This window comes from Lagenorhynchus albirostris, chromosome 15, assembly GCF_949774975.1.
Source record: "Lagenorhynchus albirostris chromosome 15, mLagAlb1.1, whole genome shotgun sequence".
NCBI classification, from domain to species: Eukaryota; Metazoa; Chordata; class Mammalia; order Artiodactyla; family Delphinidae; genus Lagenorhynchus; species Lagenorhynchus albirostris.
In genome coordinates this window covers 4,736,960-4,764,616 of record NC_083109.1, presented here as the reverse complement: position 1 = coordinate 4,764,616, position 27,657 = coordinate 4,736,960, and the positions used below count along the sequence as shown (strand labels likewise).

Genomic DNA, 27,657 nt, shown 5'->3' with positions numbered 1-27,657 from the left:
CGGCTTTGTGTTTCCCGTTTTGCTTTCCTTCTTTTTTGCAAACCCGGAGCTTAGCACGCGGGAAACGCTCGGAAAATACACACGTGTGTGTAAAGTTTGTTTAATGCAGGACCAATTGCGGGGATGGGGGCCGTTCCCGAATGCCGGGGCGATTTTCCTTTGTTAAGACCTCAGTCGCGAGCGTGGCACGGCGGCCCCGGCTCGCCCGGGGAGGGGAAGCCTGCACAGCCCCGGGCCCGGGCCCGGGGGAGGCGCGGCCGCCTGGCTCCGCGACCCCGACCCCCTCGGGCCCGCGCGCCCGGCCCAGGCCGTTTCTGGCTCGGGCTTCGGCCTCGGGTCGCCCAGGGGGTGACCTCGTGCCGCCGGTGGGGTGGCCTCGTGCGGCCCGTGGTGTGGCCCCGGGCTGGACACCTCTCGGGGCGACCGCCTAGTCCCTGCTCGCGCGCTCGGGCTCGGGCGGCTCGATCCCAACGCGCCCCGGCGGAGCCCCTGCCCGAATCCCGGCCACCCGGGTCCCCAACCTCCAGCCGCGGTCGTGAGGGGCTCCCCGACCCGACTCCAGCGCCGGAAAGCGGGCCGGGGGCGCGGGGGGCGCGGGACCAGGCTTGGCACGCCGACGCGTGGGCCCACTAGGCAGGGAAAAGTTGCTGGGGGCGGAGGGGGCTGTCAAAGTTTCGGGGAACTTTTCCACTTGAGATTCTACAACCCTGCAGTGCCCCCTACAGAAAGCGGCAGCCGGGGAGGGCGGGCACCCCCCACGACCCCCGACCGCAAGCGGCGGCGCGGCCCAGGCAGCCTGGAGCTCTAGCTGCAGATTTTGCTTTTGCTTTTTTTTTTTTTTTTCCCTCCTGGTTGTTTTTCTGATACATCTTTTTTTTTTTTTTCCAGAATTGGAAAAAAAAAAAAAAGAAAGAAAAAGAAAAAAAGCGAGCGTGAGCCTCCGCCTGCAGTGGAGCGTGCTCGGCCTCCAGAGGCAGTCGTCTCCAACTTTTCCTCTCCCGCCCCAACTCCGCGCGCCTCAAACTACGGCTCTGCAGGAGCCCAAATTTGCCTGCCGCTCGACTCCACTCTAATAACCGCGCCCAGGCCCCTGGCGGTTGTTTGCAACGTGGGGGCCACGCTCTCGAGGCTCAGGCCCGCCCGGCGGCCCGCTCCCGGTGCCTGGGCCCAGTTGGGAAGGGGAAACCGAGCGTCGCGGGAGCACCCCGGGAGAGGGCGGAGCGCTCCCGTGCCCCGGGGCAGGGGGGGGGGGTAGGGATCTCCCGCGCCCGGAACGTTGCGAGCAAGGCTTATGAACGTCGCAGGGGGGCACTCGCGAGAGACGGACAGGAAGAGGGCCAGGGGGGACGCCAGAACCCGGGACCGTAGCACGGAAACGGCCCGGGGCTGAGCAGGAGTCAGATCCCGGGATGGAGGGAGCCGGAGAAGAGGAGTGAGGAGGCCGGGGAGGCAGGCCCTGCTGCCCTCCTGCAGGCCGGCAGCCTGCTGTGGCAGTGCAGGACCAGGCCGCCCACAAAGGGAAGGGGTCAGGAGGTCGGGCCTCGGCCTTAGCAGGCTCAGACCAGGCCCCAGAAGGCAGCAGCAGGAGTTCAGGGCCCAGGCCTGGCTCAGGTTGTCCAAAGGGAACCTCAAGCAGGCCTCCCAGGCCCCTGGTGGGGAAACTGAGCTGGAGACAGGCCTGAGGGCCCGGCCCAGACGCCTGTGTGTCAAGTTAGGCAGAGCCGGCTAAGGCCCTAGGGGGTGTCAGAGACTAATGTGGTAGGGGGCTTCAGGGCCTCCCAGTCCAGAGCCGGATTGGCGAGTTAGACGCTTGTAGATCCAGGGTTGGATTGGGGAGGGGTCTCTGGGAAGTTGGCTAGCAACGCAAGGATTGGGGGGATTTAAGTGCTTAGAGATCGAAGGCAGGTCTTGGGTAGGGGGAGTCAGACAATCGGAAAGCCTAGGTGGTTATTTGGGGAGGGGTCTTTGCACTTAGACGAAGCGCAGAGCAGCGGCTGCTCAGCTGAAGGCCTGAGGCCTCGTCCAGAGAAGCTCCTGTGAAGGGTGGGCTAGACTAGGCCAGGCCAAGAGAAAGAAAGTGAATAAATCTGGAATCGAAGTGGGCGGGGGGCCCCTGAGCGGGGGTCACAAAGGGTGAGACATGGCCACCAGGCGTTTAACGGACGCTTTCTTGTTGTTGCGGAATAATTCCATCCAAAACCGGCAGCTGTTAGCCGAGCAAGTGAGTAGTCACACCACCTGCAGCCCTCTGCATTCACGTAGTATCGCTGCGGTGAGTCTCCCGGCGGCCTCTCCGACACACGCACCGTGTGCACTGCGGCTCTGCCTGTTTGTCTGTCTCTGTCTGTCTCTCTGTTTAAAAAAGAAGATAAGACTAGTACGGAAATGCAGGGTCTCTTGGCTGGGGTCCGAGAGCATCGATCACCCTAGCTGGGGAAGAACCAGTGCTAGGCCCCTGCTCCACCTCTGCCTTGCACTCTCTCCTCACTTCCGCATCCCTCCCAGTCCCCCACCCCCCCACCCCGCCTCCCCGCCGGCCGTCCCTGCGCGACCCGCAGCCTCCAATTTACATATGTTTTAGCACTAAGGTTTGGAAGCTTTGGGCCTTTCTGAAGCCTTTTCGTTCCGTTTTGTTTTAAGCTCCCCTCCCCCACTCCGCCCCCGCAGACTGAGCCTCACTTCGGTTCTGCTGGTCGGGTTGCAGGCTCGCAGACCCAAATCCTTGCAAATGCACGATGCCCTTCCCCCAAAGAGGAAGGAGTTGTTGTTTTGGTTTTTTTTTTTCGTCCGTTTTCTTTTAATGGCCTCGCAGCCCTCTGTGTTTCGTGTTCCCTGTGAATAATTGCTTCGCTGTTTTTCCTGGGGGCTCTCGTTTGTGAGGCTGTAAGGTGCTAGCTTCTTCGTTTTCCATTTCCCAGACAGGAAATTAAGCTTTTCCCTCCATTCGAACTTTTTAAAAAGAACATGGTGTGTATGTGAAAATCAACCCCCCCAAATAGCCCACGGTTTTTGATTTAATTAACCTGAAACTTTCTTTAGCCCAGCAGTAGAATCTTTTACTGGGAGGGCCTGGAAAGATTGCTGTTGCTTTTCTGTTTGTTTAAGGGGCTCCTTTCTCTTCCTGAGCCTCAGTTTCCTGGTCTGTTGAATAAGGGGGTGTGTGTGCATGATCTAAACAGGAGGAGGAAGATGAGCTCTGTGGTAGCCTAAATGGAAAAGTGAAGTTATGAAACTAGTTTGTGGTGGTGGTCGTGGGGGGTCCTTGCTGTAGACGGGCTGGGTTTGAATAGAAGCAGCATTGGAGGAGGAGAGAATAAAGTCACCCCAAGACCAGGTTCTTGGAGGTTATACTTGACATATACAGTTTGGGGAATCTCACATTTATTTCACCTGTTAGGGACTGTATTCCCTTTACATTTTTTCTTTATGACTTGATCTAAATGCGTCACAAAAATCAGGCCATCTGTCTTGATTATTGACAGAGAGTCTACAAAGACAGTTTTTCCTTTTTGTAAAAATCACAAGAGGAAAATGTATTTGGTCAGCTTGCGTATATAGAAAAGATATTGTAAACTGTGAGCAGTTTTAGGAATAAAGTCACAGTAAACTTAGGTCAAAAAGCATAGAAAACAGAGGGACAGAGTGTGTTTAGCTTTTCATTTACTTAAGAATTTGAAGGTTTTTTACGTTTGTAAACTGAAAGAAGTCGTATTATACTGAAGTAAGTGCAAAATGGGAACGGGCTAATTCCAGCGCTAATTTGGAAAAGAATGTTCTGAAATAAGCCAAGAAATAGAGAGTAGAAGTGGGTGGAAAAAAAAAAAAGATCCTCCATGAAACTTTAGTTTTGCTAAATAAGATGTAAAAATTGCATGTTCCTTAAATGACTTGATTTTATGCTACCTCGTGGGGAGAAAAAAACAGAACTAAAACTCCCGTTAATGTTTTCGAAGATGTCAGTGTTTAACTGATTTTAAAACATAATGTTTGCTTTAAAATTTTTAATCATGTAAGGTTCAGAATACACAGAACCATAGGATAACATGAGACTTTTTTTTATAATCATTTGGTCAGACGGTTTAAAAACCTGGTGTCTGAGATAGGCAGCTTTTTAAAAGTGCATCTCTAAGTCAAATCTATTTTTAAAATGCTTTTCGAAGTTAGGTAAATTTAAATATATATATAAACTAAGTCAAATATTTTCAAATATATAGCTAAACTGTACAATTTGGAAAAACAGATATGTCAGAAAATGTACAGGTATATTTAGCTAACTCAGACATTTTCTTGAAAATAGATTTCTAAGTCAGACTAAAAATACATGCCTAAGTCAGAGCGGTAAGAAGTGTTTTTTACATATTATACCATTTAAAATGTTACGTATATTGGTTTGACTATTTAAAATCTTTCTCAGATCATTATGAGCAATTAGATCATTTAAAAGATCCTTGTAGTCAATTAAGACTATCTAAAATATAGATTTTTGCAGTTAAACAAAGATGGTTTGCCTAAGTTAGAATTAAATAGAAGTCACACGTTTATATATTTTAATTGTGTGCATTAAAAAACATGGCATGTCATAAATTTCCGAAGTGTTTAGGGGTGAATTATTATATTTTCAGCTTGCTCACAGTTGATTCTACAGAAACCATTTATACACACACACAGACACGCAAAATTAAATATGTCAAGATGTTAGCATGACTACATAGAGGGTACAATATTTTCAGTTTTTCTGGAAGTTGGAAAAATGTTATAAACATTTTGGGGAAAACTATGTCTAACACAATTTTTAAAACTTTATTAAATAACTGATCTGATATTTTTCACTGCATGTCTAGCTCATAAAAATTTTTAAACCTCATTTCTGAGTTGTAAATTTCAAAATCATGTAGCAAATCAAACAAAATTAATGCTATAAAATTTGAATATGGACTGGGTTTTAGGAGGTATTAAGAAATTGTTAGTTAATTAAACTAATCAAATAAATTTGTTAGCTCTATTAGAGGGGTCTCCTGAAATGTTTCGTATTGAAATGTCAAAACATCACCTAGTTTATATACTTAACCCCCCCCTCCATAAAGGAAACAAATAAGGCAGAGTGTAACAAATTGTTAAGTCTACTGATGAATATGTGGGGAGAGGCTATGCCATTTTACATAGTTTTCTATATGTTTGAAAAATCATAAATAAAAACAACAAATACCTGGCATGTTAAAAACACAAGTAAAACAATTAAAAGGCAATTTGTATATATTTATCTAAAACTCAGGTAATTAAAAAAGGAAGTAACTAAATTCTAGAGTGTAACTTAATTAAAAAATCATAAACTGAAATTTCTACTTCCTAGTTAGAAGAAAAAGCTGTAGACCTTGATTTTGGGGTGTGCAAATTATCTCACAATTAGAAATAAATCACATCTGAAATATTTTTGTTTGTTTGTTTTAAATCTGAATTTGCACATCCTTATTTTAGGTGAAAGTTGTGGAAATTGATTGTCAAGTGGTGTTTGTGTGTGCGTGTGTGTATTACACACCTCAAAACAAAGGGCACTTAAAGCCACATCATTCAAAGAATTTAAACAGGCCTTTTTTTGCATCCTAGTTGGAGGAAAAAAGTAGAAGTTGGTGGGTGGTGGTGGTGGGGTTACTGTGTGTACCTATACACGCATATAAAACAGGTCTGTGCCGCATTCAGGCAGATATGTCACAGCTAAGCAGGAATTTAAGGAGGATGTGCGGTGACAAAACAAACAAAACGTCCCAAGGGCCAGAAGGGACCTAAAGGTCGTTTGACCCAACATCCCCTCTGTGATAACCCCTCTGCCTGCCTTCCTTGACCGCATTATGTGATGGGGATAGGAAATTCCAGCAGCCGTCACCCCTACCTCTTTCACTGCGAAAAAAAGTCCTTGCCTCTATTAACCCCATCTCTGCCTGTGTCTTGCATCCTGTGATCCTAGCCCTGCTTCTGGTCCCCGGGTCTCTGACACAGGAAGCCTCTTCCTTCTCCTGCAGGAGAGATAACCCTGCAGCTTGCTGGTGCCCCGGAGCTTTCTCTAGCTCAGCAGTCCCGGCTCAGGCAGAGACGTTAAGTTTTCTTGCCTATGAATGAAGTCTAGTTTTTCTGTGTGCTTTTTAAAGTTCAGCACCCAGAACTGAACAAAATTCTACTTAATTGTATTCTCGGTTGTGTTGATATTAGTAAAACTAATTGTTAAAAATAGACCAGGGGTTTAATGTTTAGACTGTCAGCAAAAATGCAGCTGTTGGCATTTCCCATTCATTCTGTTTTGGTCTCAGTTTTGGATGCCTCATCACGGTTATGCCTCAGGGCAGCGTGAAATAGAGGGAAGAGCCCTGGAGTTTAAACCTGGGAATTTAGGGCTAAGTTTCACTCTGTGGCTGACCAGAATGTAGGTCTTCCTGCAAGCTTTTAATCTCTTCTGACATCTTTTGCCTTAATTATAAATGGAGGGTTTGAGTTAGGTGATTTCTAGTGGCCCTGTGGATTCAGCAGTGCTTTCTCAGATTCTGTTTCCATACATTGTTTCTCCTGACCAAGGCTTGCATCCCTAGCTTTAACTTGAAAAGGAGGAAATCACAGTCAACAAACAGCATTGCCCTCCTCATCAGCCCGATGTTACCTCAGAAATCCTCAAAAGTAGCTCCAATACTGTGGAGAAGAAGCTTTAACGTTCTGTCTGCCAAGTGCAGGTTTTAAGGCAGCACCTCATTCAGGTAGTTACAGGCAGCTTAGCTTTAAGGAGCTGGAATGAATTTACAGCATTAAATAATCGTTCAAAAAAACGTGTAAAGTCTTGAATGAATGATAAGTAGATGTTGAGTTGCTGTTCTGATCCGATGAGGTGCTGTGTGACTTGTGTGATTTCCTTTGATCTCCTGAAACAGATCTTATAGAGGGATTTGAGCTACTTTGTTAGTGTTTACTGCTTCATGTACTCTCTGTTTCAGAATAATGCACAATCTATAAATGGAAGCTAGAGTTAATTGGTCTTAGATTAGTTTGAAAGTAGCACATTATTTTTAATAAAACATGGTGTGCTTTGGGGAAAAAAACAACTGAGGATTAACTGTGGTTTTAAGAAAACTGAGGTCCTTCTTCAGTCTTGACTATAATATTAGCCAAGATTTATTGAGAGCTTACTATGTGCCTGGCACTGGGCTTAGCCCTCTCCAGGTGTAACCCTACTTCATCCTCACAGAGCTCCATCAAATAGGTGGTGTTGTTTTCTCATGATACAGATCTGGAAACTAAGGCTTAGAGGAGTTAGGAAACTTGCTCAGTATTGCCCACCTAGTGAGCCAGGGAACTGGAATGGGAACTCAGGCAGACCTGGCCCGGAGCCCTGTATTACCTGCTGGGCCGCAGGAGTGCTGGGTGCTTTTCCCGGACTTGTACTGCAGGTCCCGGAGAATGGAAGAACCCATTAAAAAAAATCTTTTTTTTTCCTTACGATGGGATTGCATCTTTATCTCATTTTACAACCATGCAAGTCCATTTTGACTTGCATATTGAAAGTTCTATGTTTTAGTCCATGCTGAGTCTGTTGGAAAGTTAGTTCTCTGTCTTTAGAATCCAAGTATGAAATCATTGTATATTTCTCTTTAGATCTATTTGCTTTTCTGCTTCTAAAGATTCCATTTGAGCAGAGAGGCATACTTGAGAATAAGGGTACTTTGTTGGATAAAAGTGAAGCAAACTTTTACTTTGGTAGTAACAGAAATAAAGTAAGTATCACTATAGCATAGACCTGTATTTCCAACTCATTTTGCTCAACTCTTCCAGACTTCCTGAGTAAACACAGATGGGTTTCCACTTATTTTTCAGTTTTATGTAGAAAGTTCTTTAGACAATAAATTCCACATGCTACTTGGAGTTTTCAGTATTTGCTCGATTGTATGCCATTGGCAGGTCAGAAACCTAGATGTAGACGTTATAAAGATTTAGAAGGTGATGGTATGCAGTACCGTGTTTTCATTTGGCTGTATTTTGGTTTTTCCTGATGGTAATTCTAAATGTTTTAATTCAGGTCTTGACAACATTTTCTGGTAAATTGGTGGCAGGGGGAGTTTTGAAAGGCCTTCTGTTTTTAAGTAGCAAAATGGGAGGGGATAATGCTCTTCAAAAAGATGACCTCCTGAATTTAATTCCCAATGTGGCATGGTAGTAGCTGCCCATCACTAGTAACTCCCTGAATTGTTAATAAAATTAGAGAAACTGGAAGGTGGGGTGGAAAGAGGCCTGAACACCTGGGTCTGTCCCCATCTCAGCCCTGTGACTTTGGGGAAATGGATTTATATATTCCGAAGCTTGATTTTCCTATTTGTTAAAAAAAAAAAAAAAAAAAAAAGAGTCGTATCTAGCCCATGATTCTGATTTCACCTCTTGTCAACTAATAATTGTAGAAACCAAAAGATCAGGGTGTGTGCTTGGTTGATAATCCAAGAGGCCAGGCTCATGTGCAGCAGAGATCTTAACCAGGGTTTGCAGTAATGCTTTATCCAAAGATTGGATGCCAAGGAGCCACTGCAGAACAGGCAGATGTGCAGACTGAGATACTGAATTAGGGGTTTTGCTTTGTGTCTTGTTTTATTAACAAAATCACTTCCATGCTTTCTTGCTGAAAATGTTAAGCTTTTAAAAAAATAAAGAGGTTTTCTTTTTAAAGTAAAAGGTAATTAAATCAGATTTCCATTTGACACTAACTTCTCTATTAATATCTTGTAGTACTACTGTTATGGCAGGGTGTGTATAGAAATATAGTTCTCTTGCTCTCATGGCAAAGTGTAGAAGGAATGAAGAGCACTTTCTATAGTGTCAGCTGATTGGATTTTTACATGGAGGAATGTTGTGGTTACACTGTTATTGCTGTCATTGTTTAATAATATTTTGGCCCTGATAGACCAGTTTCATTTGCACTATTAATTTTTAAAGAAAGAAGTTATGGTTTTTTATTTTCTAAATTGACTGCTCAGCATAAAAAAAAATCAACAGTTGATTATTGAAATTCACCACTAATTATTTCAGTGATCAATACTGTAAAAAAAAAAAAAACCTAGTTGTTCAGATTATCTGTCATTAGTAAATGTCTGTTCAGAAGATAGAGTTCCACTTTGATCGAAAAAAGAACCTTTGGTTTTAAATTGAAACTTAAATCTTCTGCCTGCCTGTGCTGCTTCCTTTCTACTCCTCCTTTAAAAACCAAAACAACAACAGCAAAAAAACCCTCTCCTTACCTTTTGTTTTGTTTTACTTTCCTTTATAATAGCCTAATAAATAACTGTGTGCCTTCTAGACTAATAATAAATAACTGTGTGCCTTCTAGACTAATAATAATGCATGCGAAGCAAATGGGAAGAGTTTTTCTTTTCTTTTACCACCTGTGTCTCTCTCCGGGGAAGAGTGGTTTCTCGGCTTGCTTATTACCACGGAGAAAGCCGTGTCTTCGGGATTTAATCTGTAGAGCCCTTGCATATGTGGTCACTCGAATATTATCTGAATTCGGCCATAGACAATTTGGGGGGTTTTCATTTTCTAATTTTGCTGCATCTGCAGGGCTGATTTACATGTTAAAATTTACATTTATTTGACATGGTAAAATTACATTTCAGCTTTGCTCTCTTGATTTTATCTTCCTCAGGGAAATTTAGAATCTTGTGTATGATATTTGATATTTATGAAACAGTACCATTATATTTTATTGAAACTAAAGCGAGTGTGTTTTATTTGTTTCTATTGTATTTTAATTTTTACAACTATTTATTGTTTGTATCCTATCTCATTTACCAAAACAACAATCATGGTAAATAAAAATAAAAAACATAATAAGGTAAATATTGACGTAGCTTTTTTTTTAAAAAAAAAATGGAAGAATCAGAAGGGGGAGATTTTTTTAAATGCTTTGGTTAGTGGATCTTTATTTTTAGTCAACTTTACAGTTGCGTAAAATCTCAGTGTTTTCTCAACTGACCATCCCTTATCTGTCTGTCTGTCCCCATCCCTCTTTTTTTTTTGCTATCCCTAACTGGATGGGCTGATGGGAACAACATATCTCTCAGGAGCTGGATGAGGTATTGTGTTTTGACTATTTTTGTATGTTAGTTTATAAAATTATGCCTGTTTTTCTGAAATCTTTGGTCATATGTAAAATGCTAAGAGTGTACACATATTTTAGCATTTGTTTTGATTACTTCTAATTGTCGTGTTTTACAATTTAATACTTAGGATTTATTTAATGTATTTTCACGCCAGGTGAATGGATGATCTAGGGAAGGGCTTAGGAACATTATTTACTACTGTCGGGAAAGTGTCTCAACTTTGGAAGCAGTAAAATTTCTTGCACTTAAAATAAGCCAGACTGTTTTTAGGATTATGCGTGCAGCTCCCTTGATTCCTGAGACTGTGCAGTGAGGTTGCTCAGAGGTGTAGAAGGACGTGATGTCTGGCAAAAGCCCTAAGGAAGCAGGACCCGGAGCCACTAGACCTGTTGAGATGTCTGCTGAGGTGTCACTGGCCCCGAGCGAGTGGCCCTCCGGTTGTGCTGACTGACTAATCGTTACGTGCCCCCCCAACTTCCTAGCAGCACGATTTTGGCCTTTTCATCACTTATTAGCAATTCTCCCAGAAGATGGAGAGGGTACGTGTTCACAGCACTTTATTCTAGTCGTCTGAATAAAAGCGTTGAGGAAAAAGGGGATTGAACTGTGATTGTTGGTTTTGTGTTTCTGTTATCTTTTCAGCCATGAAGGGGTTGAAAATATTTTTCCTAAAGGTAGACCTTTTTAAAAGAGTCCTTTTAAAATTGGGGGTGGGAGGGTGTCATTGGTTTTTGTTTTAATTTTAGAAGTATGAACGGTGAGGTGGGGTTAGGGCCACTGTCTTCAAAACCAGTGGGGTCCCTTACTAGTTGATAATAACAACAGATGGGAAACAACCTAAAGGTCCTTCGTGGAGAACTGGTTAAATAAATTATATAGCAACTCTAATTCCCTGTACTGTACCTGTTAAAAAGAGTGCAGCCGGTCTCTGAGGGCTGCAGGGAATGAGCTCCCAGACACATGGCCAAGTGGGGGAGAAGCCTGATGCGAAACACTGGACACCGCGATTCCTACTCTTAAAAAAAAAAAAAATTTATTTTTTTAAGAAAAATAACTAACATTCAGGCTTGTGTGTACTTAGATTTTTGAAAAGAGACAGAAGAAACTATTAACAGTGGATACCTTCCAGGAAAAGTCTGGGATGGAAGGGAAACTGCCTTTCTGTTGCAAACCCTTTCCGTAGGTTGGATATATATTTTTGAACCATGTGTATCTATTACTTGAGTCATTAAAAAACAATTAGTATTTAAAACCAAACCCATCCATCTAAGAATGGATGCTACCGCTTACTGAACGGTTTGGAAATGTGGGACTTGTGGCCCCAAAAAGGAAGTGGGCCGTGGGGAAAAAACAAACAGCAGAACAGCTTAAGTTTGAACACTTCTCCCACGGGGCCTGTCAAGGGTCGTCTTTCCTGAGGGCTCCGCCGTCTGAACCTATTTCCAGTCTCTCCTACTTCCTCTTCAGGCAGCAAGTTCCAGACACCGGCTCCCCCCGCAGAAATTCTCTCTGCCACAATCTCTAGCAGAGACCCCGAGTGGAGAGCTCCTTCCCAGCCACACGCACCTCACGTGCCAAGAGGCCCTCCGAGCTCCAAGCCTTTCCATTCCGGGGCCACGTGGCCCTTCGGCCACCCGAGCCACTCACTTCCCCTTCTTGTCCTTTGTCCAGAACCATTGTATCAGTGAAGTGAATTGTATGTGACCTGTCTTTTATTGACTTCATTCATTCATTCTATTTACTGTTGTCTCACGCAGCTAATTATAATTGCGTGTTTATTACCGCGAAGTGCTAGGCACTGGCCGAGGAGCTGGGGCTGTGTTAGGAACGGTGTCCAGAGCCTCACCTTGCCAAGGCTGCGGTAGAGTTTCGAATCGATCCTGGCGTGGGTCTGATGGAAGCCCACCCCCTGGGTAGGTGAGGCCTGAGCACACTGTCCTGACTGCGTCACGGGTGGCCTCCTGCAGTGTGTTCACATTGGTTTGTCGTTTATCCTACTCAAACCAATTCGAAAATCTGCTGCACCTTGGGGATAGCAGGCTGTGTTCTCCAGGAATACTAAGTAAGGTGTGCCCAGGGAGAAAGCCCACCCACCGTTCACCCTTTTGCCCAGTGTACGGCCCTGTCCTCTGCTCTCTGCTCTCATCTACTCCCTGCCTAGGACAAAGTCATCTCCCAAGTTGTTGGGTTTTAAAATTCATAGGAGGAACTATTAAAAAATAACAAGGTGTAAAATCAGGCTCCCAAACCATATAGCCTGGGAAGGGCAGGGTGAAGTAGCAGGGACGTGGGGGCCACAGGCTGGCTCACTGGTCCCCCTGCTGAGGGCAGCATTGAGAAGGAAAGTCTGTGAGCCCCTCGGTGTCTGTATTTGTAGAACAGGGAGCAGTCCCCTCTGCACTTTTGTTGTTGGGACTAAAATGACCAAGTCAGTGGGGGTCCAGTACCAACAGAGCGCAGGTAGTTGTTGCTCCCTACTTTTTTTTTTTTTTTAGGATGTATATAAGAGTTGAGAAAAAAAGGAAAATCAGTGAAACTAGTAACACTGTATCTGGGTGGTGTGATTGTCAGATTTTTTAAATTTCTATATGTGTTGCACATTTAAAGAAGTGTCAATTTTGAACATTTATTGTTTCATAATCAGAGAAAGTAAACACTTTTAAAACTATCACAGATTAAAAGAAAACAGAACTGTAGGGCTGACAGTCCCTGATTCTCTTTTCTACAGCAGGCTTATTCACTCCCTCAAAGAACTGAGATTTCTTCAGCCTAATTGTCTCAATTAGCCTTCCGAGCCCAGTGAGTTACGCTTGTGGTCTGACTGCATCATACACACTCCCACACTGTCTCAGGTGGAAACCAGAGCTGCCAGGCTGTAATTGTCCACGTCCCTTCTGGACTGTTTTTAAATGTTCGTTGCCACAGAACATTTAAAAAGTCCAGAATTGTCAGTACTGGTTCTTATTACCAGGGCCTTATGGCTGAACTTGGTGTGTTTTTTTACATGGGTGTGTGGCTGGGGGGTGGGAGGGGCTGTGTTTGACTTTCCTAGTCCCTGCAGGGGCCCTGCCATTTCCGTAATCTTACGGTACCCCAAATCAGCCTTCTCGTAAAGGCAGGGTTCGCTAAGAGGAGGAAGGCTGTATGTTTGGGACAGCAAGATTTACAAGACTGTGCTCGTGTGTGTGTGAGTGTGTGTGTGTGTGTGTGTGTGTGTGTGTGTGTGTGTGTGCGTGCTCCGTCCATAGATCAAGCACTCATGCATACTGTCTGGTACTCTTTAAAGGGACAGTTGTCAGTGTCTAAAGTGGACCAGGAACAGAAGGTAATTTTGATGAGCTGAACAAGAAGCCTTTGGGTGCGCCATTGTGAGCACCCATTTCAATCTTCCTGCCTTGATGGAGTTGAGCTGGATGACTGGGTTGTGGTCGTGCACCCTAGAGTTCTTGGAGGACAAGAGTTACAAATCAAAGAGACAAGAATTCTTAATCCTCATAAATAAAATTTTATTAAAAAAATTTTCTTATTTAAAAAGTAAGAAAGATTTTTTTTTTTACTTCAGAAGCACAAGTTCATTAAGAAAAGCTTTAATGACCAACACCATCTATTTGGGAGGGGGACACCGAATGGAGTAGGGACAAGTAAAGAGAATGAAAAGTCTGGCAGCTTTTTAAGGTCTGAACCGACTTGGATGGCAACTTGAAAACTGATACATTCTGGATCTTAAAAATGAGAAAACGTGTTGAGATTGGCAGTGAGGTTTCTGAAGTTGAAAGGGTGATTGTTTTGCATTTAAGATGTATTTTTTTAATGTTCATATTTGTTCCCATTTTTAAGTGACATTTATCTTCAATTAGGTTTTCCCTTCCCAAAACAGTCTTAAAAAAAAATAGTACATACTGTGAAATATATTACAAATCCATACTGATAAAATAAATGCCACATTTCTTCTGAGTCAGGCTGCATTTCTTTATCATGATGAGCTATTGCTGCAGATTATACCATAAAGGGGACAAATTCTTCCCTGTTTAAAGCTCTCAGTCTCAAAGAATCAGCTCTTCTGTCTTATTGGCAACATCCTGATACAGCATGTGGGAAAGCCAGGGCCAGCTAGATGGGCTAGCATCTGTCCCCCTCACGTGGGCATCTCTCGATTAGCAAGCTTCCTTAGGACACTTGAAGAGGGTGTGTTCGCACACTCTTTTACATGCGTTTTTTGGGGGAACGCATCTATGGTGTAAAATCAAGTACTGCTTAAAAAAGATTTGAATCCACTTCAACTGACTTTTCATATGTGATTTATAATTTCTTATTTGTTTCAGAGAAGTTGATACTAATTATCGTGCAGATAAATTCAGGTGAATGCCATCTCTGTATCCTTTTTAGTTTAATGTATGTTAGTAAACCGTAACCGCAGTTCAAAATCGTGAGTTTAAAAACGCGAAATAAAACAAATTCCTATTATTACTTTATTGAGATACGGTGTCATAGTAAAACATAGTGGGTTAGGTGATAAACTGGCGTAGTAGAAACTATGACCCGTAGGTGTGGCTTTGTATGAACAGCTGGAGATGAAAGATCAAGTTCTGCTCGCGGGCAACTCTACAGTGCCTGCTATGTAGCTGGCAGATGCTGGGTGCTGATGTGTGATTTGTCCCTTCCGTTTTGGTCCTCGTGCCCTCCACAGAGTTGCATGGCTCTTGGTGACTTTGGGGCAGGACTTCTGAGGAATACACAGCTCTGTGTGGAGTGAGGTCTGCACCTTGGGGCTGCATCTGCAGCTGGTCCTCGAGAGCGGCTGCTCTGTGGATGCCTCTGTGCTCAGCCAGAGCCTGTCCTGTAGTCCCTGGTGTAGTTGGTAGGGAGTGGATCCGAGGACCGTGTCTGGTGTTATCGTTTAAGTCTGAGGGCTTGTTGTCCTGGTGCGTTTAGCAAGTTACAGTTATATTTCACGCGCCTGCCAATCCGGGTGGACGGTGCTCCTGGAGTAGCCGATCCAGGTTTTAATCTGTCACATAATACGCTGTGACCTTGGGCAAGCTAGTTAACTTTCCTGAGTTTCAATTTCCTCATTTATAGATTGGAATAATAGTTCCTAGCTCACCTAGCTTTTGTGAGGATTAAAATAATAAAGAGAATGTAAACTTCCTGTTAGTGAACTCTTAAAAACAGACGAGGTGGCTCTGGTTGAGAATTACCATGTCACAGACGCAGAGCCCCAGATAGTGCAGGTGGGATGACGCACCATTTGTTTAAGACCTGAAATGACACCGGCCCTGCAGGGTCCACGCGGCGGCGGAATGCGCTGGCCCTGATCACGACTCAGACACTCTGGGAGCACTTCTGGGGCTGCTGGTCCCCTGAGCCAGTGGGGGCAGCGCCACCCCAGGCATGACGGGTGGCAGACGCAGGACTCTCATTTGCTTTTAGGGATTTTGCTACAATCTCTCTGCTCGGGATTTAGGGCTTATTACTTGAAGAGTTCTTTTAATTTAGGCTTTTCCTTATGTGATTTATCTTCCCCCTTCGTCTGAGGATGTTAAACATTTTGCCTTGTTCCTTTATTGTTAGAAAAGCAAACAGGTATTTGCCGAATGAATGAAAAACAATAAACTTAGATAAATGCAGAGGTGGGGAGAAAAGCAATATAAATTCTTCACCCAATTCTGCAGTGTGATTTAGAAAATTTACAAAGTGTTACCTGTAAGGGACTTTCATGTGCTGTTTTCCGTTCTATTTTGATCATCATTTGCATCTTTTGAAACTGGCATTTGTAAGCGCTGGGCTCCAGAGGGTACCTCGGGACCCTTTCAGCATTTACTGCCTCCAGGCCAGAGGGCAGCTTCAGCATGCTGAACCCATGATTTCCCTCCCATTCTTAAAAGCTTCCTCCGGCAGTGTATTATATAGGTAAAGTAAACAAGAACTATCGAGATCATTTCAAAATAAGTGAAAATGTTGCCCGTGGACATTTAACCAAAGGAAAGGACAGTGTAAGAGTGCCTTGAAATTTCAAGGATTGCTTTTGCCAAATGGTGGATAATTTGCTGACTGTTTTGGGCAATTCTTTCACACAGTTTAACACATGGTTAATGATCTTGTGACTAAGATAACTAGATCAGCCCTATTTACAAAATAAGCTAAGTGTATGTAAGTAAACCGTGACCTTTTTGTGTTAGTTCCATTTACAGCCTAGAATTTTTTTTTAACTTGCATCTGTCTGATCAAATTAATTGCTGAGGTTCATGCCATCCCATCATAGTATAGTACTAAGGTTTTTCTTGTAAGGATCTTTTGTTGACTTTTTCATTACATTTCCATAGCCAGAGCAAGTCAAATGCATGTTCACAAGTATGCCCAAGGAAATTAAGAAGTGGTGCATGAAGAGAGAGGAAAACCATTCCATACCCTAGCAGTATCAGAAGCAAGTTTGTAACACAGGGAAGTGCATTTATTCCTCCATTTCTGAATCTTCTTAGGGAGCAGCAGTAAAAGGGAGTAAGACTGTGCTTATCTAAATTGAATTTGAATAATTTTTTAATGTCCCTTTATTTCCCTGTAGCTTGCTGATGATCGCATGGCTCTGGTGTCGGGCATTAGCTTAGACCCAGAAGCAGCAATTGGCGTGACAAAGCGGTTACCTCCTAAATGGGTGGATGGAGTGGATGAAGTAAGTTGAATGTTGGTTTCACACTCTCTTATTTATTGAGGTAATTAGGACATTAACGTATTTTAAGATACCTGCCAGAAAGACTCGAATGAGTGTCCCTGGAAGTACGTTAGGTTTAGGATTATTCTGTTCACATACCACAAGAAAGGGGTGTGTGTGTGTGTGTGCACGCTTGTGATTTTGGTTTTAGTACTAACTACCTGAATTATAGAAATAAACTGAAGAACTGTGTAACCAGGAGGAGTGCTATTTGAATGTCTGGTCGTTTGAATTAAAAGTTGCTCAGGCAGCTACAAGTTGGCTGAAGACTGAGCTCCGTACTGTGAGTGTAGCCAGTTGTCTCAGAGGCAGGCAGACAGATACCTGGCAGGCAGCAGTGATGTTCTGTGATTTCATTTGTTTAGATACAGTACGATGTTGGCCGGATTAAACAGAAGATGAAGGAGTTAGCCAGCCTTCATGACCAGCACTTAAACAGACCCACCCTGGATGACAGCCTCGAGCAGGAGCATGCCATCGAAATAACCACCCAAGAGATCACGCAGGTGAGGACGGAAGGGGCCCGCAGGCGGGAGCCTGCGCTTCCCAGCCTTCTCCCCCTCTCAAAATCCAGAACGCGGTCCGGCTCTAAATCAGATTGCAGATTAGTCCCAGAGTTCCACTTCCCAACCGGAGGTTCACAGAGGGACTCTAGGAGGCCCTGAGCTGCTCCAGGTGGCAGCATCTGCTCCATGCCTTGGAGGAGTGGGGACTGTTTTTCATTTGTTCGTAGATGCTACTGTGGATTGATTTGAAAATTAAATTCAGAACATTATTGAGTTCAATCATTTGGTTTTAAGATGTGTAAGTTCTATTGTATACTAGTGTGCAAAATTTTTTCATGTTAAAAAAAATGGTGGTTGTAACTGAAAGGATGGAGAGCTATTGCCCCAGACTGAGTATATTAGTATCCTAGAGAAACTCAGCATCCTAGAAATGTTTCTTGTAAAATGTTAAATTTGAATAATTTTAAAATAATGTGACTAGTGTGTAAACTAGCACTTACATCTTTCATTTGTTAAATCTCCTGTGTGGCTGATGCGCAGAGAAGCGGTGTGGTGGGTGGGAAAGCCCTGGGGTGTTGGAGTGTTTGGATCCTGGCTTTTAGCGATGTAACAACGGCATGATTCTCATTTAATCCCTTGGACTCCAGTGTTCTCGTCTGTAAAATGGGAGTGATAATAATAATACCTGCCTCTTAGGGTGGTTGTCGGGACTAAATGAGAAGAAGCCCGTAAGGAGTGATGCACACAGCGTGCGCGCAGGCGCACGCGCGCCCCATTTGTTCAGGTCCGGTTCAGCATTGATCTCTTGGCCATTCTCCGAGCCAGCCGGTCTGGACAGAGCGCTGTGTGCCTCACTCTGGCCGGTGAGCGAAGAGGCCGAGGGGCACCTTGGGCCATCCCCGCACACCCGCCGGCCTGCTGTGAGCGCCACCTGTTCTCCCAGCTCTTCCACAGGTGCCAGCGTGCGGTGCAGGCGCTGCCCAGCCAGGCCCGCAGGGCCTGCTCGGAGCAGGAAGAGCGGCTGCTTCGCAACGTGGCGGGCTCCCTGGCGCAGACTCTGCAGGAGCTGTCCGCCCGCTTCCGGCGCGCGCAGTCGGGCTACCTCAAGCGTGAGTGTCCGCCCGTGCAGGGCCTCGTGCGTAACGGGGGTTCCGGCGTTAGAGCCTGCAACAGCTTGGTGTTTTTACCCTTCTCTGTTGCTACTAGTCTCCATTTTGTCCTGTGCCTTTCGTTGTTAGCTTTTGAGCACGTTCCCACCTTACGGAACAGAAAGGAGCTCCCTTCGGCCCCCAGTGGGAAACCACGGCGACAGGGTGTCTAATCGTTCTCATCTAAAACAGAACAAAACAGAAACATAGGCCGCGGCCAGTTTAAAGTGTCTGAAAATCAGCCTGGCACATTTTGAAGCTTGTAGCTTTCTAGATGCTAGGGGCGGGAGAGCTGCTGCTAAGTGGGTAAGGGACGGCTGTAATCATGTTAAAGCTTCGTATTTGCACAACAAGAAGTATTCGAGAGAGCGTCTCAACACCTTTCCTGGGAGTAGTTTAAACAAACGTTTTCTCCCCAGGCACAGTGATTTACTCGGCCTCCCTTCCTTCCTGAATAGTGCCAAGTCAGCCTTCAGCTACACCCTCATTCTGATTACCCTATAAACTGGTTTTTCCTTTATTGCCATTGTAATCAATAGTATCCCCACATGCTCCCCCAAAACTAGTTCTCCCTCCTCCTGACAACTGGCATATTTGTGTTTTAATTTTACTATTTCTAAAATTTGACTAGGGCCATTTGGAATTCTACTAGAGATGGTTTTAGGGAGAGATGTTGATTTTTTTTTTAATGTTTTGTAACAGCAGTTAGATTAAATATTTCTGCTTCTCTTAGAGATTCTCACATGGTTGTGTCATTTTGTCATTCACTTGGCATCCAGCGAGTTATACACATTTACGGTGTGACTTTTGTCTTAGATAACCCCAAGTACTCCATACTGTTGCATGTTTGTAGTCCTTTACTGTCCCCCCCACCTCTGTTGGAGGTGAGATAGGGCTCTTTTAAAGCTGCTAAGAATGTCTCCATTTTGACTGTTGAGTTTTACTCTAGATTTCCCCTTTTTAATGGTGGGACAGTAACCAGGATGGTTTACGTATTCAAGTAAAGTGAATTCCTATCCATGATAGGCCTGAAGAATCGAGAGGAAAGATCCCAGCATTTTTTTGATACATCAGTACCACTGATGGACGATGGAGACGATAATACTCTTTATGATCGGGTACGTGAGGGGCTGCAGAATTGACTGCTGTGCATTTGCGCTCCGGTCTGTTTTCCTTCTCTTCGTGGACCTTTAACTTCCATGCGATGCAAATGGATCAGCCCTGCGTGACGTGCACATCCATCAAGTGGCTTTTGCAGCCGGCGGAAGAACGGTCATGGGGGCCATACTGTTTCTTCCTTTCCAAAGGCTGCAGGGAGACCTTGTCATCTGCCTTCCAGAACCTTCCGGAAAGCAGTCTGCCCACCCCACTCCTGGGAAGAACCCAGAGGTGCGCAGGCTTCTCCCCGGTGGTTTTGCTCCTTAGCCCTTGGGTAGCTGCAAACGCGGGGTTCTCTGTGTCCCCTGCTTTGGCCGCTAGCGCTTTAGAGCCCGCTTGTTTGGGGAATTTGGATCTTTCCTGTTAGGGAAGAATAAGCGCTTATCTGTGGTTTATGTGCTTTATAGCACTAGTTTCAGAATTTATTTCCTTTCAGCGACATCTAAAATGGTACACTGTAGCTTTCCTGAGGGGAGTGGAAGCTAACGCACACATTTCGTCCTTTTTGTTTTGCTAGGGTTTCACAGATGACCAGTTGGCGCTGGTGGGGCAGAGCACGCTGATGGTGGACGCGCGGGAGCGGGAGGTTGGCCGCATCGTGCAGTCTATTTGCGACCTAAACGAGATATTTAGGGACCTAGGGGCCATGATTGCAGAACAGGTACGTGAACTTACCTGCCTCCCCACCGGGCTTTCCTGCCATAGTATCTAGTCCTTCTCCAGACTTTTCTGGTTCTGCACTTCCGTCAGGAAAACGATTTGAACCTACTCCCCTAATGTATGTATATGTGTGTGGAAGGATTGTGTACATATACTGCTATCGTTCCCCATAAAAACACTAATAAACTTTTTTTTAGATAAAAAACAAATGTCAGTGACAGTTCTCCTAGTCTCTGCCTCTACCCCAAGGGTGCTTATGGGAGCACCCCACGGTGGGGGCCTGGTTGGTCTGCCCATGCTCAGCAGTGATTCTGCCAATAGATAAGGTTTCCCTTCTAATTTTGGCAGGTTATTGTGTAATGGCAACTGGAACCACTAGCTCTTGAGTAGAATTAAATTGTTTGTTCGCTGTTGCAATCTGATTAGGGTATTTTATTATCTTGCCAGCAGGGATTTGGGTCCTGATCCCCCTGAAACCAGCCTCAGAATGGAGTGGCGAGGCTCTGGGAGATCTAGTTACATTAATTACTCCCGAGGCTCCCACGGAACTGCTCTTGCTGTCGTCTCCTAACACAGCACGTTTCCATTCACAGCCCTGTCCTTCTGCGTAGCCCGGTGTCCCTTCTTCCTGTTTGAACCAAGAGATTAAACAATTAAAAACAAAATTCTCCCTGAGGCGAGTGTGTAATTTTACATGTGGCTTGGAGCTTACCGTGTTTGTTCTGACCCATGGAGCCGCATGGTGACTGACGTTTATGGACATGATAGTCAATTTCCAGACCTCATCGTAACCAGGCCTGGCTTAACTGGCCCTCTCTGCTTGCTTGAATCCAAGTATTTAAGCAACAAACGGGCACAGACGCAAGCCCTTCACCACTCAGAGCCTATTTCCACTGAACCGTATATTTTTTAAAGCCCCAGTAAGTCTGAATATGGCATATCCTGCAGTGGCTAAATCCAAAAAAGAAACCTCAATTTGTCAGTATCTCTTTCTCCTGAGCTAGACTTTTATTGCAACTAGTGCAGCAGCCTGCCACTGAGTGCCTAGTATTGCACGGTGATGGATTCCAGACCTGGCAGTGTGTACCTTTTCATCACAGTTAAGTAAAACAGATAATTCTGTGGATAATGATGTCTGCAATTTGCATCTCTTATTTTTGAAGTTCCGTTTTCCCAGTTGTGGTTGTTGATCGTCTGTAACTGTCATTTATTACTCAGGGTACCGTCCTTGATAGAATCGACTATAATGTTGAACAGTCCTGTATCAAAACTGAAGATGGCTTGAAACAGCTTCACAAGGTAATGCCATATCTTTCAGTGGTTGAGAATTTGAAGAACTATTATGAGATATCAAGAATTCATGAGAGGCTTCTCTTCCATCATAACTGTCTTCGGCATTCTCGTCTGCCGTCGGCTCGAGATAGGACTGTAAAAATGCACCGTGTCGTTTTATTCAGAGCCGACCACGTGCACTGTTGCCATTTTCCTGCAGTTAATGATTCCGGGTGTACCTCACACGCAGGTCTGAAATTGCCGAGAATCCCCTTTCGTGACAGGGAATTCTGAAGGAATTGGGGTTTTCTCCCTTTTAGAAAGTGTTTTATTCCTTGTTTAGGTCTTCTGGTTTTAGGAAATCGACTTGAGTGGGTATTTGTTAAAATATGTGTTGAGCATTCTATCTGCTTGTTGCTGCTGACTCAGGCCTCTCTTTGTTGTGATACTTTTCTGATAAATTGCTGGTGGGGATTCATTCTGGAGGAGATAAAAATCTATTTTCCCTTTTAATTACCGCAGTATATCTGTGTACTACCTTGAGGAAAGAGTAGTTTGTTGAAGTGAGAGTATTAGCTCTGTGATTCTTGGCTAATAGTAAAGTGGCTGTTTCAGGAATGTTTTTCATGATATTTGTTAAAAATAGATGGAAAACATCTTAAAAATCCTGTAATGAGTTATGAGAAACATACACATACGCTGCTGAGTGACTCTCATATATAATTGGGTGCATGTTTTCTTTAAAAGGAATGTGATACTTCACAAATAAAATAAATTGTGTCCATTTCCTCATGTCTTTGAGACCTAGCAGTATTCCTAGCCGTATATAATGGTCATTTTTCCTAGTACATTCACTAATGTACTTCTCTATCACCTTTCTGAAACCAGCCACTTCCTGTGGCAGAGATGGCCGCATCTGACGGTAGTGTCAGGTTTACAGAAAGACCTCGCATAGGTCTGACCAGAAGCCCGTCACTGCCTCTTCCCCGTGCTTTTGTCACCACATGCCGGATGGGGAATGGCGCTCCAGCATAGACTGAGAAGACAGAGGCTTGCCTTGTACGTGCAGAGGGCTTTTTAAGCGTTGGGTTCGTTCGTTTGCCAAGCTTTGTGTATTAAAAGAGTGAAAACTAACTTCAGTTTGTCACTCTGTAATGCCCGGCCTTTCATATGCTGTTGAATTACGCATCGGTTTTGAAGTTTCTTAAATAAAAACTAGCGAAACTTGTTTTTTGATATAACACAGATAAAGGGAAAAAGCTTTCTCCGCGCGAGTGTACAAATCTAGTGGGAACTAAAAATTTTGTTTAAGGTTCTGCTTTATAAACCGTTGTGAGAGGTTTCGGAGTCTGTCACTTGGTGTCAGCTTCCGTGGTGTTGCCGGTTACTTACTAGAAAACTAAGCACGCGCCGTCCTCTTCCTCCAGGCACGGCTGGCCGTCGCCTTGGCGGTCGGCTCATCTGAGGCTGACGGAGCCTTGGGAGCTGCTCCACACGGGCCGGGCTCTCCAGACGGGTGAACCTGTCTGCGCTGAGGTTTCCTCCTGTGGCTGAGTGGCTCCTGGTGGGCGGGCAGGCTCGCTTAGGAAACAGACGTCCTGGTCAGAAGGTTGGTGGGGACGGGGAAGTAGGGCAGAGGAGGCTGCACGTTCTGAGCAGGTACGGCCCTCAGGCTGTCTCCTTGCTTTTCACCTTCACTATGAAGCAGCGCTGTCCACGGAAGGTCAGGACGTGCTCTCCCCGACGTGGACAGGGACCCCCTCACGACTCTCTTCTCCCCTCTCCTTTCTGTGGGTCACATTCTGCACCACGGGCGTGCGTGTCACCGGACGCACAGCACTGGACTCGGTGGGTTGTTTCTGCGCTTGACACCACAGGGCCAACTTTCCTGTTTCTACTTCAAAGGTTGAATTTCTTCTTGTTCCCAAATTCAGAGGAGGTAGAAAACAAGCTTCTTTGGGACCCTCGGTTCCATCCCTGCTGGCTGTGGTAACTTTAGCCAGGTGTTCGATTTCTTAGTGAAGGAGCTGTGCGTTCATCCAGAGAACTGTGTCCGGAAGCGAGAGGCTTCTGTTGAAAGAGTGGGTCCTTGCGGTCAGTGGAAGGAGAAGTAAGGAGAAGCGGCCCACAGGGATCTGAAAGCAGAGCCTTCTGCCTCTCCGGCGGCCTCCGTGTGATGGCGGGTCCCCAGCGCGGGCGTTAGCGAAGCCGGGTAAATAGGGAGCTCCGGGGTCTTGGGACTCGCGTGGATTGAACCCGCGGGAGCTGATGGCAGGGATCGTGGTGATGGAGCCGGTGGCAGAGGTGTCGGGTGTGTGGGTGCAGCCAGAGGCCTAGGACTGGAAGTGAGCGAGATGCGATTTGGGATTTTGGGGAAAATGACGGCCTTTTTTCCCTCCTCTCTCTGTAGGCAGAGCAGTATCAAAAGAAGAATCGGAAGATGCTTGTGATTTTAATATTATTTGTCATCATCATTGTCCTCATTGTTGTCCTCGTCGGCGTGAAGTCGCACTGAGCAGCGTGGGGTCGGTGTGTGAGGCCCGCGTGGACCCGGGTGCGCGCGCCCGGCGCCCGCGGGTTCCTGCGGAGGCGCGGCCCCGGGCCCGTCGGGGCCACGAGCGTTTCCATGGACTCGGCCGCACAGTCGTGCTCACGCGAGGGGAAGGGGCTTCTGGTTTTCCTTCACTGTCAACACTTGAAGGACCTTGGATACTGCTGCAGATTAGAGATGAGTTCTCTCTTCAGTTATAATATATTTTTTTTTTGGAAAGAGAAAACGAGTTGAAGGTTCACAGGCCTCCTCACGCTGTTCAATATATTATATCTGTATGTGCTATTTTTTTTAGCAGTCACGTCTGAGCAGCATGTTAAAATAATTTTTGGAAAAATTTTTTTTAAACCATCTGGTTTTTAAGAAATTTGGTACCAAAAATTTATGAGTAAAGGCAAAAATGCCTCTTCATTTTTCTCTATATATTTTCCAGTTGAAAACAAACTGAGAAGTCCTTTAAGAATTTATAATCCATTCCCCATTAACTTAATTTAGCTTTTCCATCACTGTTAATGATCAGAGTAACAAAGTGTGAAAAATAAGAAACCATCATTGATGTTGATTAACACATTTAGATGGGCCAGTTAAAACAGCTTTATATGTTTAAATTAATTGTAAATGGAGTATTCCTCATCTAAAATTTGTGCACTGCATGTTCTCCTGTAACCAAAAGGGGTTACTAAGCAAAACCGCCTAAATTTAAAAGTTGGTGATTTGAAATAACCTCACATTGAGAGGAAGCCCGGTAGTGTTGTGAAAGTCGCCAGAAGCAGCCGGTGTGTCCCTGTGCTCGTCCCCAGCCATCCTTGCTCAATGCACTGCTTATGTACTCACTACTTAATGACCTGTTCAAACCAGACACCATTTAATGAACTGTGAATTTACACAGAGGCCATTCTAAATGGGTCACCCCATATAGGATTAGTGGGTCTCAAATTATTAACCACACATCACTCCATTTCAAAGTAAAATATTCCACCAGTGGTTTGATTTATTGGCCCTTCCATTGCCACTTACCATGCCCAGAAAGTGGGCCTATTCTTGCAATTTGTGAAAATCTTGCCTAGAAAAGCCCCTCGTTTGTGTGCGCGTGAATCAGATCGCCAACGTAGGACTTCGTTGTTTACTTACCTATTATCAATATGGTGCTTGAATATATCCCTGGACCTGTGGAATAATGTGGAAAGTGATGATAACTTTGAAAACTGAAGTTGTTCATGTTTTAATGGGTCTTGAGACACCAGTATTGTTTTAATGGTCTTTGCATCATTTTCAATGGCTTTCCATGATTTTTACCTTTCTTAAAATGTTTTAAAAGAGCATGATCTCATTAAATGTGCTGCCGTTTATTTGGACCAGTCACATAAAATGTCTCTCTAGGATTGACTTTGAAGTTATTTCCAGAAATTGAAACTCAAGTCCCGAGATTCAAGTTGTCCAAACAGATCATGGGCTTAAAACCCAGACCCCTGCCCCAGCCTTCCCTTCCCAAGTGGTTTACGATGCCAGGCGGTCACTGGTTTTCTTATTACTGATGTGGCTGTAGGAAGATCTAAAGGTGCCCCTGGCATTTCAGGAAATAGCACGGCATTCCCTGACAGTTATTTATTGGGAAAGAAGGTCAGGGGATAAGAGGCCAGCCCCTCCTCGATCGCCCCTGAAACGGGGGGCTTCTGCGGTCCTCGAGAGTAGCTGTAGGCGTCTTTCGTCTCAACGGTTTTGACCTCATGGAGTCAAGCTGCTGCTAGGAGTGGGGCTGTCGAGATGAGGGGCTTCCCTCCCAGACAGTCTGCGATGGTGATATGGGTTACTGCTGAAGCTTTTCAAGTTTGAAGGAAAGTGACCCATTAAGAAAGGATCACTGTTCATTTGTATGTATTTTCAGTGAATAGGGTGACTAGAGTTGGGTTTTTTACCCAACTCATTTGGGTAAAAGTATGAATCTGACTAGGAATGGTTTGAAGGCTCCTGTGTGGGGTCCGGGCAGCTGACCGGATCCAGTGCAGTGCCAGCTAAAGCCCAGCCGTCCGCTGCCGCCACTGTGGCCCAAGGTGGGGAAGTGGCCCTGAGCCACGCACCGCAAAGCACTGTCCTGCTCTGCTGAGCCTTCACTTGCGGAAAGCGCGGCAGCGTTGCGGGTAGCAGGTTAGTACTCAGCATCCCGGCACCTGAGGGTCCTTCTCGCCCTCCTTTTCCTGCCGGCAGCTCCGGTGGCGGTGATGGCCTAACCAGTTTCTCCCCTCGCCTGGAGTGCGCCCCGAGAAGAGGACCCACAGGGAGGGCTCCCCTGGGCGCAGCCCAGACCCCTGCCCCCTGTAACGTGCCCTGGGTGGCTCTGTTGACCAGGGCTGGAGAGGGGAAACGTAGACATTGACTGGTAGTTCCCCAAAGCTCCTGATCTTTCCCGGGAGATCGTAACTGAAAGCTGCTGTCTCTTGTTTTATTAATTTGGGGTTGCGGGGAGGTGCTGGCTCGCCCACCATGGGTGTGAAGCCGCATACGTCTCTAATTTAACGAATTTACTGCGTTCTCTGCTAACTGAGAAAGCATTATTTATTTGTTTTGACACAAGCGCTTTCAGTGTTTTATCCTGGCTAATGGCTTCTTAAAGGTAACAAAACCCTTCCAACCTAATTGGTCAGATAAGACTTTTTTTCTTGTGTGCTTAAATAAAGCAATTAGTGAAGCGCTTCTATCTAAAATGACTTTTTTTGTCCTTTTTTTAAAACTAATTTACTGTTACTGGAAACTTTTTGTACAATAAAGCAGTCGTGCAGATTAAAGAACATCCTGCTATCCTAGTATTAATTTTAACGATGGGGTGCATGTTTTCTTCATGTGCGTCTGTGTTTCGGGAGAGCCTGGCCTGTTCTGTGATCGTTTGGGCTGATGACTGTTTGTTTTGTGCCGAGGCCTTTGTCTCAGTGTCTGAGAGTCCATCTTTCTGTCTCATGGATGCTTTCAAGGGGACCAATCGATTTGCTATCCACTATACAAAAAGACAGATAATTACTTTCCTTATGAAAATGTATGCTTTCTATACATACCAAGAAACACTGGAGATCTTAGATAAAACCGTAGTTACGTGTGCCTTTTTGAGAAGTAATTCGTACACAAGGGCTCCGGGAGACTTGAACTTCTAAATGACTTTGAACGTTTCCCATCCTATTAATCCGAAAATTTCAGAGGTGGTGTTTGCCAGTCGAACTCAAAGCCAGGACCGTATTTCACCTCGAACGTCCTGGGCTCCTCCAAGGCCGGGATGGTTCTCTGTAAACTCATCGCTGACTCTCACCCACGTATGCCTGGCGAGAGATGCCATCGGGGCGCGCCGGGCGTGTGTCTTCTTAGCTACACCCCAGGGTCCGCACACATGGAAGCGGGAGCTGACTCTGCAGGCGGTCTCCTTGGGCACCAGGCATTCAGTCCTTGGAGGTCGCTGGTGCCCCAGGCAACACGGTGTCTTTGGAGCCCGCTGACCCACACGGAAGAAGCAGCCTCCTCTTCCTGTGCGCTCACCTTGTCTTTGGAC

At 45.2% G+C, this 27,657-nt stretch overlaps 1 protein-coding gene across 11 annotated transcripts; it reads left to right on the top strand.

Moving 5' to 3' along the window:
* The first annotated feature begins 1,370 nt into the window (after positions 1–1,370).
* On the top strand, positions 1,371–26,911 carry STX16 (syntaxin 16). Of its 11 annotated transcripts, none has more exons than XR_009535788.1 (9): positions 1,371–2,272; positions 16,684–16,791; positions 17,196–17,336; positions 18,280–18,445; positions 19,511–19,602; positions 20,160–20,303; positions 21,307–21,401; positions 21,521–21,601; positions 23,985–24,038. XR_009535788.1 is itself a non-coding variant. In XM_060124873.1 (9 exons), exons 3-9 carry the CDS (start codon positions 16,699–16,701, stop codon positions 24,087–24,089), a joined length of 822 nt encoding a protein of 273 aa, XP_059980856.1. In that variant the 5' UTR covers positions 1,371–2,221; positions 16,445–16,562; positions 16,684–16,698; the 3' UTR covers positions 24,090–26,911. The 11 variants fall into 11 exon arrangements, 10 of the variants coding, with proteins under 10 accessions (XP_059980856.1, XP_059980854.1, XP_059980852.1 ...); XM_060124873.1 differs by lacking the exon at positions 21,307–21,401 and adding an exon at positions 16,445–16,562 and having other exon boundaries at positions 1,371–2,221; positions 23,985–26,911; XM_060124874.1 differs by lacking the exon at positions 21,307–21,401 and adding an exon at positions 16,445–16,562 and having other exon boundaries at positions 2,177–2,272; positions 23,985–26,911.
* Positions 26,912–27,657: the final 746 nt, after the last annotated feature.